This window comes from Eleutherodactylus coqui, chromosome 13 (assembly GCF_035609145.1).
Source record: "Eleutherodactylus coqui strain aEleCoq1 chromosome 13, aEleCoq1.hap1, whole genome shotgun sequence".
NCBI lineage: Eukaryota > Metazoa > Chordata > Amphibia > Anura > Eleutherodactylidae > Eleutherodactylus > Eleutherodactylus coqui.
In genome coordinates this window covers 84,649,118-84,665,265 of record NC_089849.1, presented here as the reverse complement: position 1 = coordinate 84,665,265, position 16,148 = coordinate 84,649,118, and the positions used below count along the sequence as shown (strand labels likewise).

Here is a 16,148-nt window from a genome sequence, read left to right as displayed (position 1 = left end):
CTGAGCCGCCTTTACTTTTTGTTGTTAGTTTCCTTCCTCCTGTAGCACTGCTCGGATGCTGTGGACCGCATTGGCCGCAGCATCTGAGGGGTGGTGATAACCTGAACAAAAAGGAAAGTCTAGCTGCTCTTTGAGCGGTTATCATTCAAAACCATATTGTCCTCTTCCAGTTAAGTGACTACAGCTCAGGATAATCAGCACAGGGGTTAATCGGAGAGATGGTGCAATAATCAGCTTATCACCGTGGATTTAGTGTTGGCCACTACGGGGTAAAATGTGTTTATTACATGTTTCCATGCAAAATGTCTGGCAGATCGGCTTACCACTCTAGTTAATAATTGATCAGTTCCGCCATTTGATGCCAACTCATTATCAAGTAACCACATGATGAGATGGTCATGTTTGATACACAAGGCCCAACTATCTTTCCATCTACCCTGCAGATGACATCACCCTGACGGTAGACGGTAAGGATACATATGAAGAGGTGAAGAATGCTGGAAGATACCGGTGAGTGGAAGTCGCATGTTGTCAGAGCGCTGCGGACTGAAGAACGGCTTTGCCGCATGTAATACATTGGATATCCCATTCCTTTTTAGGGAATGCCAGCGCACACAGGGAGTGTCCACTACTGACCTTGTGGGACGTATGCTGCTCATGACCAAAGCCCATCACAGTGTAGTGAGTAATGTGAGGCTTTAAAGGGGTATTCTGAGCAATTAAAGGGGGTTTTGTTTTTTTATTGATGACCTGTCCTCAGCTCCCACTAAATTCAGTTGCAATAACAACCCAAGTCACTGCGCTGCGGTCAGTGCAATGTGCTTTCTGCGCTTTCCATAGTGACAGCGCTGCCGGTAATCAGGTGATTGGTGGAGATCCGACTGGCAGACACCTACAAATTGTCTATTGTTGACCTGTCCGGAGTTCAGGTCATCAATAGAGAAATATCAAAAAAGCTTTGGACAGCCACTTGAACACGTTTGCAACATTGATGACCTATCCACAGTTGATTGGCGGAAGTCTGCTGTTTGGGACCTCCAGCAATCGGCTGATCTCAGCTCCCATATAATCGCTGCAACTGGACTTGGGGTCAGACGTGTAATAGAAGGTATAGCTCCTATTGAAATCAAGGGGATCCATTCCTTCTATTGCACTACTGGCTCCGACCCCAATGTGGATGGAGCTATCAATCTTTGACCTTATGCAACTAGTATGAGGGCTGAGATCGGCTGATCACCAGGGGTCCGAGCGGTGGACCCCCGCTGATCAACTATGATCTATCCTGAGGATTGGTCAGCAGTACTGCAGAGGGTTAAATGCCCAGAATACCCCTTTAATATTTAGAATGTATATAAAGGTCTTTCCACAAGTACCAGTCCGTGTCCAGTGTTAATGTGCTGTCTACATTTCCTTCCGCAGGAAGCTACTCAAGACTACAAGCGCCATCAAGACAACTTTGGGAAGGTGAGTAACGCTTCAAACCTATTCAGATGTGTCAAGTGGATGAATCGTTCCCTTCATACTGAATTACTGCTGCTTTATGGAAGAACTCTGACCCCTAAATCCTATGCTGATTCCCGAGCCCTTTTTTAAAGTGGATCGGTCATCCACTCGACTAGGAAGTTGCTTCTGCATAATGACAATTTTCATATCTGTGTCCTGTCAGAGACTGAAACTGACACAACTTGAAAGCATTAAATTCAACATGTGTATTCACATATGCGATTTTATTCACGGATCGATGGTTTATTCTAGCCAATGGTTACCTTTAAAAAAAAAAAGCTCTTGTATGGCGTCCAAGTAGTTTTTTCTAAACCTGAAATAAATAAATAGTGCTTTACGAGGAAGGGCTTTAAATATAAGCCCTTCCCTGAAAAATCATCCCTAGCTGTAGTAAAATAAATATATACTCACCTGTCTGTCGGGGCTCGGGCGCGTCTAGCCGCTGCTTGTTCTCCCTGCACTGCTCTGAAGCTTCTCAGCAGGCAGGGAGTAAAAATGCAGGGAGAACAAGCGGCAGCTAGACGCACCTGAGCCGCGGCAACAGCGGACAGGTGAGTATATATTTTTTTACTACAGCTACGGAAGATCTTTAGGAAAGGGCTTAGACCTCATGTCCATGGGGAAAATCAGGCCCGCTGCGGATTCTATATGTAGAATCCGTAGCGGGTCCCTCCTGCCCCGCGGACATGATGCCTAAAAATAAGCATAAACTCACCTGCTCCGGACGATGCGGATCTTCCTTCCTTCGCTGCCGGATCTTCTTTCTTCGGCCCGGCGGATGTGCTCGGCACGCCGGGCCGAAGAAAGAAGATCCGGCCGCGAAGAAGGGAAGAACCGCATCGCCCAGAGCAGGTGAGTTTAATTCTGGTACGGGTCTCCCGCGGATCTGGACGGCTTCCATAGGCTTCAATAGAAGCCTGCGGGAGACCCGCACGAAAATGGAGCATGTCCATTTTTTTTTTTTTTCCTCCGCATGCGGATCAACGCCTGACGGGAAAAATGACATCTGCAGGTATTTAACTACCTGCGGGTGTCTAATGCATCCCTATGGGGCGCGGATCCACGTGCGGGAGAACCGCTGCAGATTTAAAGCCCGTGGACATGAGGCCTTATATTTGAAGCCCTTCCGGCAACGCCTGCAGTGATTTTCGGAGAAGTCAATTGCTGTCAATGGGGCCACCGGCGGAAGCAGCAGCACCACTGAGAGCGAGGCTTGTAACCCAAGTTTTTTTGCTCTTAAATCAGAGCAAAAATTCAGGAGAGAGCCTGTTCTCAAGTCAAGAAGCTTGTAAGCTGAGACACTCTTAACCCAAGTTATCACTGTGTGTGTATAATATATATATAATTTTCTTAGCTCACATTGCATCAAACTCGCGCAAGAATATTATTCGTGTGAATGCGCTTTTATCCCGCACTCAGACCACTTATCTTTTTATGCACTTTAACAGTGCAAGCAATCTTTTAACCATTTCCTGTCCATTTTAACCAGTTTTTTGATCATGTTCTGCAGGATGCCAGGGGTCGTAGTCCATGGACAGGGGTTTCCCAGTTCCTTCAGACATCACAGAAGATCATGCAGTTTGCTTCGGGGAAGGATCCCAAACCAGGAGACTGCATTATATATGTTGCTGGAGCTTTCGATCTCTTCCGTATCCTTTTATGTCCCGCAAACTGGGATCTTAAAATGTTGTTGTATTAAAACCCATGTTCTGTATACTACACCCACTTTTTTTCTGTAACCTCTATAACATGGAATACCCCTCAATTAAAAGGGTTTCCAGGCCTGTACTGTGGATGATCTATCCTCAGGATGGGTCATCAATAATTGATTGGCTGGAATCTACCACTCGGCATCCCCAGCGATCAGCTGATTGCCCAGTGCTGTCAGTGCATCAGAGCCAGATATCATGAGGGTCGGAACAGGAAGTCTAATGGGCGGCTTCTCTCCCATTGATTTCAGTGGGTGGAAACAGTTCGCACTGATAGGCTATCCTCAGGATAGGTCATCAATAGTCAATCAATAGCAAAAAGCCCAGAAAAACCCTTTAATTATGCTTCTGTGTCTGCCTAATTTATATATATAGATTGACCACTACTACACTTTAGGCGCAGTCTGTATGTTCAGCTGACCGCCCGAGAACCATCAGAATCCACTGCAGTGTGTGTGCAGGGGACGGGGATGAATAATCCACTAGCGGATAGTCCTGCAGCCAGAACCATGGCTTTACGACCAACGTTTTATAGATGTACAATACTATGTTATGAAGCCAAGCACAACCAGCCTGGCTTAGGCATCTTAGATAAAAAGGCTATGAATAAAGGTACCTTTACACGGGCCTATAGTTGCTTGATAAGATAAGCGATTATGGGCGACTGTCAGCCCTTGTGCAGGCAGGGCAAGACGTTCACTCAGTAGTCACTAGTGGTTCTGTGGGCTGGTATGTAACGACTACTGAGTAACTTTCACTCTCTGTAAACAGGAGTACTCTATCTTTGAGCGACTGCCTGTTTACAGTAAATGGAGGCGGGCAGCTGGAAGAGATCTACAACCCGCTGTGCCTTCATGCCCTAACTCGCTCCTGTATGAAAGCATAGGTGCCATAGTTGCTGGGAGGCCTGTTGGGCACTTATGTTCCCAAAATTTGTGCCATGGAATGGTTCCTTAAGGACGGAAATCTCGCGGTTTGGCCACATTGAAAAACTGCTGCTTCAAAACCTGCGGCGGTTTGCTAAGGGTTTAGGAGCGGTTCAGCCGCTGGCGTTCTGTTGCTGGTTTCTTTCCCTATAGAGAGAAGAGGGGCTGCAACAGAAAAAAAAATTGACATGCTGCGGCTGTCAATTCCGCGCCGCAGCAAAGTCTCAGCGCGGCTTTGCCAGACCGTGTGGACAAGATTTCTGTGTGACGGATTTGCCACACAGAATTTCCACGGCAAATCGGCCCCGTGTGAACCCAGCCTAAGGCGCTTAGCCTAAACACGGAAGCAGGCTGCGCTTTGTTTTATTGTTTGATAATGCTTTGTTATACACAAAGACTTGCTTTTACTTCCATCGTTCCTGCTGTTTGATTTTAAAGGCATTGTCCAGTTAAGACGTGATGTTTTCTTATGACCCCCCCTTCCTAATAATCAGCTGTCATTTGACCCAACAAGGAAGACTGGTATGAAGTTTCCATACTTTTATCCTTCTCTGTTGGATCTGTTCCCAGACCGGAGAGCTATCACGTGCCTGAGGGGGGCCTCCGCACAGTGAGAACTCCCATTTACATCTCCTAGAGACCATGCAGAGTTTAGCAAGAGAGGAAGAAGATGGTGAATAAATGATCTGGCCCTCATCATCCCCTTCTATCCGCTAGATATGCACAGGGTGTTCTGGTAGTCATGCTGTGTGTATGTAACCCTGCTTCAGCTGCATTGCCCACATCAGAGAGCCGGAAACTAGTTCCTTAATGGTTGAAGCCGGGGTGCACAAGGTTTTCTGCTGTGAAGGCCACATTGCCATACTGAACCATTTCCGAGGGCCGCAGGGGTATTCCCATCTGAGACATTTATGGTATATCCCATAATACATTGAACTCTTTTAGGAGTCGCACCTATATGGAGATTTGGGGTCACCTTGCCCTCTATCAGCACCCCAGAGAGAAGGAGACAATGCATGTGGTTCTGTAATGTTTGTACTTTTGTCTTTCTGAATCCCCTGTCTATGTAAGCGCTGCGGAATATGTTGGCGCTATACAAATAAAGTTTATTATTATTATTCTCTTCATTGTAGATGATGGATGTCAAGGTAACGGCCTGGCATTTCATAAGTTCTGTAAACGATGCCTCTAACCCATATACTCATTTCTTAAGTGCCAAACGGGTCAAGAGACTTTATTCTAATATATGTGGGACCCAGACATGGCTACACAGTGCACCCTTAGTACTTGTCCTAATATATAGGGGACAACACATGGCTACACAGTGCACCCTTACTACTTGTCCTAATATATAGGGGACCCAGACATGACTACACAGTGCACCCTTAGTACTTGTCCTAATATATAGGGGACCCAGACATGGCTACACAGTGCACCCTTAGTACTTGTCCTAATATATAGGGGACCCAGCCATGGCTACACAGTGCGCCCTTAGTACTTGTCCTAATATATAGGGGACCCAGCCATGGCTACACAGTGCACCCTTAGTACTTGTCCTAATATATAGGGGACCCAGACATGGCTACACAGTGCGCCCTTAGTACTTGTCCTAATATACAGGGGACCCAGACATGGCTACACAGGACACCCTTAGTACTTATCTTAATATACAGGGGACCCAGACATGGCTACACAGTGCACCCTTAGTACTTGTCCTAATATATAGGAGACCCAGACATGGCTACACAGTGCACCCTTAGTACTTGTCCTAATATATAGTGGAGCCAGTCATGGCTACACAGTGCACCCTTACTACTTGTCCTTATATATAGGGGACCAGACATGGCTACACAGTGCACCCTTAGTACTTGTCCAAATATATAGGGACCCAGACATGGCTACACAGTGCACCCTTAGTACTTGTCCTAATATATAGGAGACCCACACATGGCTACACAGTGCACCCTCAGTACTTGTCCTAATATATAGGGACCCAGACATGGCTACACAGTGCACCCTTAGTACTTGTCCTAATATATAGGAGACCCAGACATGGCTACACAGTGCACCCTTAGTACTTGTCCTAATACACAAGGGACCCAGACATGGATACGCAGTGTACCCTTAGTACTTGTCCTAATATATAGGAGACCCAGACATGACTACACGGTGCACCCTTAGTACTTGTCGTAATATATAGACCAGACATGACTACACAGTGCACCCTTACTACTTGTCCTTATATATAGGGGACCCAGACATGGCTACACAGTGCACCCTTAGTACTTGTCCTAATATATAGGGGACCCACACATGGCTACACAGTGCACCCTCAGTACTTGTCCTAATATATAGACCAGACATGACTACACAGTGCACCCTTAGTACTTGTTACTTCCTGTTGCCCTGCTATGTGCCACTCCTCATCACCCTGACATGGAAACTGCATAGCTATTTTTGTGTCTAGATGATTAGGACCACACATAATGGCACTGTGGGCCATCGGCTGCATGTTGTGCACTCATGGGTTGCAGAGACAAGATTGCCCACCATACGCCGCCCCCTTCATAGTAGAGATTTTGGATGCTTGAAAAAATAAGTTTAGTAACACGGACAAGTGTGACAGATGCCACTATGTCTTGAATAGTTTATCTACCACGTTGGATTTTTTTATATGGTTTAGTATTGTAGTTAAACCTATTTAACCTATTCGTACCAAGTGACTGATCTGCATCCTATCGGATCCATGGAAGCACAGGCACAGACATGGCACAAATGGAATACTGTCCAAATTGGTATCTTAACTTATGGCATGGTCTTCTAAGAGGACAGCTTTCAGACCAACCATAAACAGCTAGTTCAGAAAATGGACAACTGAAATCCTGCATCTATCGCTACTTTTAAGGTGCCAGGAGAGGTTTGTGCCACCTCAAAAAAAGGGCACAACAGTGGCACATTAATAAAGTCTTTCTTTGACTCCGGTTTGCGCATTTGCATCCTTCATGACTTCCTACAGATATTGGTCACATAGACTTCCTCGAGAAGGTCCACAGCCTGGCTGAGAAGCCGTACGTTATTGTGGGATTGCATTTTGACCAGGTGACTTAGATAATCTTCTTTTTTAGGTTGCATTCACAGGGCCGTGTCAATCTGAGCTGCGGATATTCAGCATGTAGTTTACCTTCTCAAATGAGGAGGTGAAACTTGCATCAAAATCCGCAGCGGATCATCTGCAGCGAAAGACCCTCTATGTGTGGGCATAACGTTATGGGCCATTTACTCGGGATGATTATTGCTCAAACGAATATGAGCGATAATCGTGCGGTGTAAATGCACAAAAATCCCTGATTTTTCATTCACTTTTCACTCCGCTGGATCGCTGGCCTGTCATCCTGTGTAAACGCTTTACATGAGCGCTGACGACCTCAGCAGTGATGTCAGACTCGCGCAGTCATATACCCGACTGTCGGTCCGTGTAAAAGGGCCATTAGGTATCGTGTGCCTTGGACTGATTGTTTGTCCTTACAGGAAGTAAATCACTACAAGAGGAAGAATTACCCAATAATGAACATCCACGAGAGGACCCTCAGCGTTCTGGCCTGCAGGGTGAGACCACATCTTGTTGTGTCCTTCATACAAAATAGGATTTTTTATTGTTGTTGTTGTTGCCGTTCACATGTACTTCAGTTTTTGGATCAACTTATTTTAGGTGCTATGATTTTTGTTTTCTTTGTTCACTCTATCATATCCGCTTCTCCATGTTACTGAAACTTGCATGTGGAAAAAAAGTATGAATAGAAAAAACACCACAAAAAGGCATGTAAGATGCATGAGATTCATTGCTTTAGTTTACCAGCCCCGAAAATTAAAATAAAGCAGGAAGCCTAAATGCATTGTACATACTGGTGGCTACTAGAAGCCATAATCTGGGGCCTGTTGGTAAAAGTAATTTTATGCAGTAATTTTCATCAAAATAACTTCCTTCTTTTATTCTTCTTCTATGGTTGTTTTTTCCCTTTTTTTTTACCACTTTTTCTTTCTCTCCGTGCAGTACGTTTCAGAGGTTGTGATTGGCGCACCATATTCGGTCACTTCTGATCTTTTGGACCATTTCAAGGTAAGTTATGGCCAGTGAGATGTGTAATTAGTCTGTAGAATATTACAGGCTGTGAGGAGTTCACTTAAAGGGGGTTTTCAAGTGAGGTAGAGCTAGACTATAAATGTACGGTCACTGAATGAGTGAATGGAGCTCCGCTGAGTCACACCGCACCATACCTCCTATATAGTACAGTCAGTGTGCCCCCACCCCCAGTTATCTTGTTGGCACTTTTTAATTATGTCCATCATGAGCTCCCAAAGAAAACAAAACCTGGGATATTCCAGCAACTAAACTTAATTGCACAATGATTGGATATGTCACCAGTGTCTCATCAGATGGTGTGAAACACCCGGAGCGCTCGTCAGTGCCTGGAACTTAGGCCACTTTCACATGGACGTAGGCGTTTTTACACGTGCCCGCGGCGATGTAAAAACAGATGAACGGGTGCACAAATCTAACTTTTGTGCACCCATTCAGACGGCTCGGGCCCAGCACATACACGCCGAGGCCGCATTGCCGTTGGGTGTGGGGAGACAGTTTAGCTCTGCTGAGCGCTGCCTGTGATTTGTCACATTGCTCAGCCAATCATAGGTAGTGCTCAGCCATTCATCAGTGAATGGCTGAGTGCTCAGCCAAGGAGACCAGCGCTTTCTAAAGGCAGGGATTTTTCAATCCCCGACCTCCAGAACACAGAAGAAGACTGCCGTGCCGGAGAGAAGGTAAGTATAATTTTTTTCCTTTTCCAACAGGTAGGGATGATTTTCAGGGAAGGGCTTATATTTCAAGCCCTTCCCCGAAAATCATCGCTACGGCAGTTTCCTGCAACCCACTGCTTTCAATGGGGCCGCAGCAGTGCCGGCCCCATTGAAAGCAGTGGGATAGCATCACAGACTTCTGCCACAGCTGTGACAGCTGTGTGATAGCATCACAGACTTCTGCCACAGCTGTGGCAGAGGATTCCTTCATCCCTGTGGGGATGAAGAGGAATCCTCTGTCATTGTCATAGCTGTCACAGCTGTGGCAGGAGTCCGTGATGTACTCCCTATGTTTTCAATGGGGTTAGCGCTGCTGCAGCCGGCCCCATTGAAAACAATGAGCAATATCGCAGCGTTTTCTCTGCGCTGCGAGGCACTTAATCTCGCGCTCAATCTTGCACCGCTAGAAAAGGATATCGCTAGTGGGTAGCCATCCTTAAGCTTATGGGCTTAAAGTAGATGACCTCTGAGTCCGAGATCGTAATTGTCATAGTTACCTCCCCCATCGTTCCTTTGGTGTGAGTGCAGTAAGCCGCCGCTGCAGTTCTACTTTTATAATGGGCGGACCACTTAGCAGTTCCATTCAGTGGACTGAGTGGAGGTTTCCAGTGCTCACACCAAGGGAATGACTGGGGAGGTAAGTGTAACGCTTACATCCCTGGACTTCACCTACTTTCAACCCATAAGCTCAGTTTATAGTGATAAACATAGGTGACAGAGTCTCGTGAAGTACCCATAGACACAGGCTTATCTCAATCTCTGCGTTGTAGCAGAGCCTTAATACAGCCCCATGGACATCTTTGGGGACTTGCTATATTTCTCCACTTTGCTTTTTGGGGTATTTTGTTCATTTCATAGATGTCTTTCATTGGAATGCCAAATTACAATGGTATTGCTTCCTTGGGTGGAAGAGTTCTGTAATATACCGCAGTACGGAGCGCCATACACTGAGAGCTCCACTGTATGGAGGTACATATGGCCATCTGCAAATGAGTCTGCTGCGTACATGAGGCCACAAGTCTGTGCCTGCATCCCATTGGCTGACAGTAGTTTGTTCTGCAGGGAGTGCGGTGTTGAAGGTGCTGAACCAGATCAGCTCACCACCAAACGTTGTGCAGAAAGAACAGGCAGCGATAGGTCCATGTTGTTACCAGGAACTGGACTGGAGTAATGAGTGGCGCGACCTCTGAAAGTGAGGCTATATTATTAACCAATGGGATGGGGAGGAATCTAATAACTGACTTCCCGCTTCAGGTTGACCTGGTTTGCCATGGCAAGACAGAGGTCCTACCAGACAAGGATGGATCTGACCCTTATGCAGTGAGTATCTACCGCAGACATGATGGCGCACTTGTTTTGTTCAGTAAGCGCACACCTCATTCTCTCCTATCGCTTTGCCCCCCCTCTTCTCTCACTTATTTGTTGCCCAGGGGCTCGTAGAGTAATTTAGATTTCACGTGCCTTTTTTTTCCAGTTTATACTACATCACTTCATTTTCTGCTCCCCTTGGGCCGTCGTCTTGTTTGTTGCTTCCCTAATTGCTGTCAGCGCTCAGAAAGCATTCGCTCTGCTATTTCCATCAATTACATTTATCAATATTACAGGAACCAAAACGCAGAGGTGTATTCCGAACAATAGACAGCGGGAACAACCTGACCACAGATGATATTGTGCAGAGGATCATAAAGAACAGGTCAGTGTGAAATTGTGTAGATTTTATACATATAAGCATTTTTATGTAAATGGCTAAATAGATCCATATATCAATTGTACCAGTTTGTCAAAAAAGATTCTCATCACCAACAGGGAATCGCCATTATTTGGTCACCCGGTCCAATAAAAAGCGCACAAAGTCATATGTATCCTGAAATGATGCCAATAAAAGAACTGCGGGATGCCCTGCACACCGCTACATCCATGAAAAACAGTGTTATGGGGTCAAAAGAGGGTGACAGCATGAACTATAAAAATGTGGTGTAGTCGGGCTGTCCGACAGAAGAAAGATAAGATGTCATTCTTATCAGACCATGAACGCCATGAAAAATAACCCCCCCCTAAGAAAATGGAGAAATTAATTTTTGTTCTATTTCACCCCACATAGAAATGTGTAAGTCTCCCAGTATATCATATGGTACTTTAACCCTTTCCAATCCACTGTCTGTCTGAAGACATTATGATTTAAGACTGTACAGCTCCGATGTTGGAAGACGTCCGTTGGGGTTCTCTTACTGTATATTGCCAGCCTCTCTGCTGTCGGAGCCTATACGTGTCACCTCATGCAGTACTGGCTTTAACCAGCAGAGAGCGCCATTGTATAATGGCAGAAAAAAAGAGTAAGCCCCCTAGGAAACCCAGGATACTGATTGGATTGGAAAGGGTTAAATTGTACCAATTGAAAACTACAACTCATCCTGCAAAAAACAAGCCCTCTTGTAGTTATGTCGCCAGAAAAATAAAATTGGGATTTAAGTGGGGATGAAAGAACAAAAAGGGGGGAAAAAAAGCTGCAGCAGGTAGAGGTCAAGGGCTCGTGTCCACGACTGTGTTTTCACCGCATATTACGCAGTCCCATACGTGTTTTATTGGCGATTAATCTGGCGACCCGGCTGCCACGGATGTCTGACAATGTTGTGGGGTCTCCTGTGACCCTCCCCATCCCCTGTGTATGCGGCTGAACATTATCCTGCTGCCTCTTGGAAGCCGCCATGAGAGGAACACATGTGGCTGCAGGATGTCCTGAACATATCGCTGAGTGGTCATTGTGCCTCCTACCACTACTAGGGGGACTGACTGTTATATGCGATGGCCTCGCAGACCATCACACCAGCAGGGGGCAGTGTGCCACTCCACAACAAAGGCAGGATTGATGCGCTCATTCCGAGGTCTCCAGACACGAATACAGCCGTCGTCAGCACCCAAACTAAACCTGGATTCATCACTGAAGATGATCCGATTTCCCTCCGCAGAGTCCAGTTTCGTTGTTCATGACAACACTGCAAACGGAGGCGACTATGGGTGTCTGAGGCTGTACATGTAATGAGCGTTGTGAAACCAAACGTCCTTCAGCCAAATGAAGTGGTTCTGCAAGACACGGGTGTAACGATGGTGCCACCCGTCTCTGGATGGCAAACAACGAAAAAGTTGGAGTCATTCCTGCTTGTCGGACAATCCTCTCTACAATAGTTTGTCAAGGGCACCCTGAGCCCGGCCGCCCTGTGGGCCCTCACACATCCACTGATCCCAACAGTTTGGTCAGAACGGTCGGTGGGGGACAATTCATGGATACGACCATCCAGCTCCTCACATCCCAATAATGTGCCCCTCTCAGACTCTGGTAACGGGGTGAACTCTCTTCTCTGCGTCGTAGAGGCGTCTAGTGGCCAACAAGCTCTACACAAGCGGAAGAAGAGCCTCCGAGAGCCTTTTATAGGTCATGGGGAGAACCACTTTTAGGGCCTCCGGTGACAAGACCGTTCATCTAATCACCACAACTCTCATCATTTACATATCTGCCTGAGATGGAACGGCAGGATGGGTATTGCTGTAAAACGACAACTTCCTCTGGGGGCAGGATTTTTTTTTCTTTGACGAAGTGTATCTGTGTATTCAGGCAAGCTGCATTTTTCCAGTCATTGCACAGATATTTTGTAATTAGACATGTCTTACCCTGGCGGGTACCAACGCTACGACACGCTGGCCTGCTGGTGATTTGCTGATCATTGGCTTCTATAAAGGTATCGTCTTATATAAGACCATGCTAAATACACAGCGTGTGACACTCCACGTCGTGGGCTCAGACACAATGCAGTGGGATCTGCATCAGTAATGCTCATCGCTGCAGTACAAACAGTATTTCTGCTTATGAGTGTAATACATGTTTTTAATTCTCACCCTGTAGGTTGGAGTATGAAGCTCGAAATCAGAAGAAGGAAGCAAAAGAGCTTGCAGTCCTGGAAGCACAGCAGAGGCGAGAGAGAATCTTGGAGGGGCAAGAAAACTAAGACTTTGCCCCTATACTTACACTACGATCCTCCTCCCAATTCAGTACTGCAAACTCCACTCCTCATATACAAGGAGGCCCCTCTATACAAGTAATGTCCGGTGGATGGTGTGCAAGTCCTAACAATTGTAGAATAAGGTATCCGAATCTGTCCAGCCCCCACTGAGCAGAATATACTGCCACTTCTAACGACATTAACAATTTAAATTATATTTCTCTACGTAACTTATTAAAACTATCAAACTTTCCTTTTCTCTAAAGCTCCAGTGGCAGGGACCAGTTCTGTTCTACTATAGGAAGCCGCCTCTTATCTTCTAAGCATACTATGCTACTGGCACTGACAGGGAGAATAGATAACCGGTACATGGCTACGCTCATATGTAAATACGTTAATTCGATGTGGAAGGTCTCCTTGTGCAAAAAAAAAAAAAATGTAATGACTGCCTGTTATATGGTGCAATGTAATGGACCATTGTAGTGTGCCGCGGCCCCCATGATTCTTGTTTCAGGGAGAGGGGCGGCACCACACCGATGGGGAACAGTGCATTGCGTCCCTAAACAAGACCACAGGCCTTAGAGAATTCTTAACCATACGTGATCAGAGACATCACTGGGGCTTAATATCTGTGATAGGGTGACACGACATACTGTGATCATATAATAGTGCAGGGTTTTGTCACGTTCCTGCCTCCCAGACTATAGTTTGTAAGTGCAGACCGGCTGTACGTGGCCAAACAGTCACACATCTGACAGCAGATTTCCATCTAATGTCTATAAACAACCATACCATAGGTCTGTGGAGATACAATACAGAATCCATACAGACTATTTTCCCTCTTGAGGTATGTTCACACGTCACTGATTTGCTGCAGATCTCCAACTGATTTCAAATTGAAAGGGTGAAATCTGCTGCAGATCTGCAACAAAATCCAGAGCAAATCGGCAACTCGTAAACCTACCCTTATAACGCACGACGCTGTACATATAACGGATGGAGGATGAAAAGCTCTTCGTTCACCTGCCCTTTTAATACGCCCATTTAACACAGGAGTTTTTTTCCTTTTTAAATGGTTCTTTTTAAAGCCACCCGCATTCAATACACGTCACACTGCGGTCCCACTACTCCTTCATTCAGGTCCCTCTGACTATGTACTAAGACACGGAAGTTCAAAAACTTTTCAGCTGTTGTAAATCTGCAACTCCCACCATGCTGTGAAAGCTGGCGATCAGCGTTTGTACAGCATGCCATGATGAAGAGCCTCTGGTTGCGGACCGGGTACAGTTATTTATAACTACTTTCACTACAAATGACAATATTCTTACTATTGATCTTCTATCTCTTTTGTCAGATTGAGTCCATACTACATGAAGAGCGGTCAGAGCCCCATATACTGTATACACACAATCTCCGTTATAGGTGTTCCATATTTATATCCCCACTATATACACTAGGTTCTTCCTATACTATATTACCCGTAAAACAGTTGAGCACTCCTCCAAAATCCTATTTACACTTAATTACGAGGCGGTGTTAAGAGATTTGAGTGTTTTAAAGTAAATCATTTTAATTGCTAAACTTTGTATTTAATTGGTAATGTTCATGTGGGTTGGAGATGTACTGGGTATCTAGAATGAAGTGTTCACATGGTTATTGCAACTCGGTCATCACTATAGCTTCTGGTATGTCAAAGGTGGTGTTCGTACGCGTCTATGAACCAGGCCATAAAAATATAGGTATATCGGGATGCGCAACCTTTTCTGGTCTGGGCCACATTGCCCTATTGAAACATAAGGGCCACAATAAAACTTGGGGTACCTTCACCCGTAGCAGAAATGCTGCAGATTTACCACATTAAAAAAGTTTCAAAATCCGCACCATCGGTGGAGTTTGAACAGAAATCTACTGCGTATCTGCAGCTGATTTTAGTAGCTACAGCGTTCTTCTCTCACCTTGCAAGATATGACGCCCCGTCGTACATCATCTGGCGGCCTCCTGAGTGCGCTGCGTACTGTCCGGTGCTTTGGAAGTTGCATCACCTGACCAGTAGTGCTGCGCTCGCTAGAGGCCGTCGGGTAACGCATGATGGGACTCAATGTCTACAAAGATGGGGAGGCGCTGTAGATGCTTAGATCGGCTGCGGATACATTTCTGATTCGTGGTCATAGTCTACACCGATGATGACGGTTTTGAAGTGTTTGGGTTTTTTATGCGGAAATGTTGCAGAATCCTCACTATGTGTGAACATACCCCTTAGGGCATCACCATCTGAGACACTTTATGGCATATTAAAAGTATATATATCTTATGTTTTTGACCAATACAGATTCCACTGCCATGACTGCCGATTCCTAAAAAGAAGGGGCAGATACACCCATTATATCAGTCTTCACCCACAACCTGTATTTTAAGGCTTTGATAGCAATGATTGCTTGATAACTTATACCAGGTCTTCAAGATGGACTTCGTTTCAATAAACATTTCATTACTCACACTTTAGTAGAGTTTTCTTTGGAACTTCCATCTATGATTTGTTACTTTCTGTAGCATACATGCAATAAAAATGTAGTATATCAGGTTACAGAGACTGTTCCAGGCTGAGGTCTCACGTCTGATGGCAGACCTGACCACAAGTGTTTTAGGGAAAAAATGCCCCTTTCTTCCACTTCCAGGACTCCCGCCATTAAGAAAATGGGGGTCCCCTTTCCCCTAGTCAGCACTCCAGAGAGAAGACCATGTATGCATGTGGTTCCCCATTTTAGATTATGGTGATAGTCTAGTATTTCACAACTTTCACAAACTACACTGGAAAGAGCTTTCTGCGTGGATGACCACTTCTAACTTATATACTCCTTCCTGGAGGACCCGGTTCTGATCTATGGGGGTCTCAGCGATGGCTACACAGTGCACTATTAGAACTTGACCATCCCTGCTCCTGAGTTTTGTGCTGACCAGCCACTCCTACAGTATCCAGATGGTTGGGTAGACCACACAGAGCGGCATCACTGGCTGCAGGTTTGTGTACCCTTGCTCAGAGGGATCTGACAGACTGACACCTATTATGAGGACCCAACACATTGGATTTGAACCTGGTCTGATTCATTTACCTTCCAGGTAAGCAATGGCAGAACACCTTTCCCCAACATGTAATTTGTAGG

At 45.6% G+C, this 16,148-nt stretch overlaps 1 protein-coding gene across 1 annotated transcript in view; it reads left to right on the top strand.

The window, feature by feature from the left end:
- The window catches only part of PCYT2 (phosphate cytidylyltransferase 2, ethanolamine), a 34,667-nt gene extending 19,183 nt beyond the window's left edge, over positions 1–15,484 (top strand). The window contains exons 4-13 of the mRNA XM_066587693.1: positions 444–510; positions 600–681; positions 1,420–1,464; positions 3,014–3,152; positions 7,155–7,237; positions 7,667–7,744; positions 8,190–8,255; positions 10,247–10,312; positions 10,597–10,685; positions 12,891–15,484. Coding sequence (XP_066443790.1) covers positions 444–510; positions 600–681; positions 1,420–1,464; positions 3,014–3,152; positions 7,155–7,237; positions 7,667–7,744; positions 8,190–8,255; positions 10,247–10,312; positions 10,597–10,685; positions 12,891–12,993 — 818 coding nt within the window. The 3' untranslated portion in view covers positions 12,994–15,484. The remainder of the gene's footprint in view (positions 1–443; positions 511–599; positions 682–1,419; positions 1,465–3,013; positions 3,153–7,154; positions 7,238–7,666; positions 7,745–8,189; positions 8,256–10,246; positions 10,313–10,596; positions 10,686–12,890) is intronic.
- The last annotated feature ends 664 nt before the right edge of the window (positions 15,485–16,148 follow it).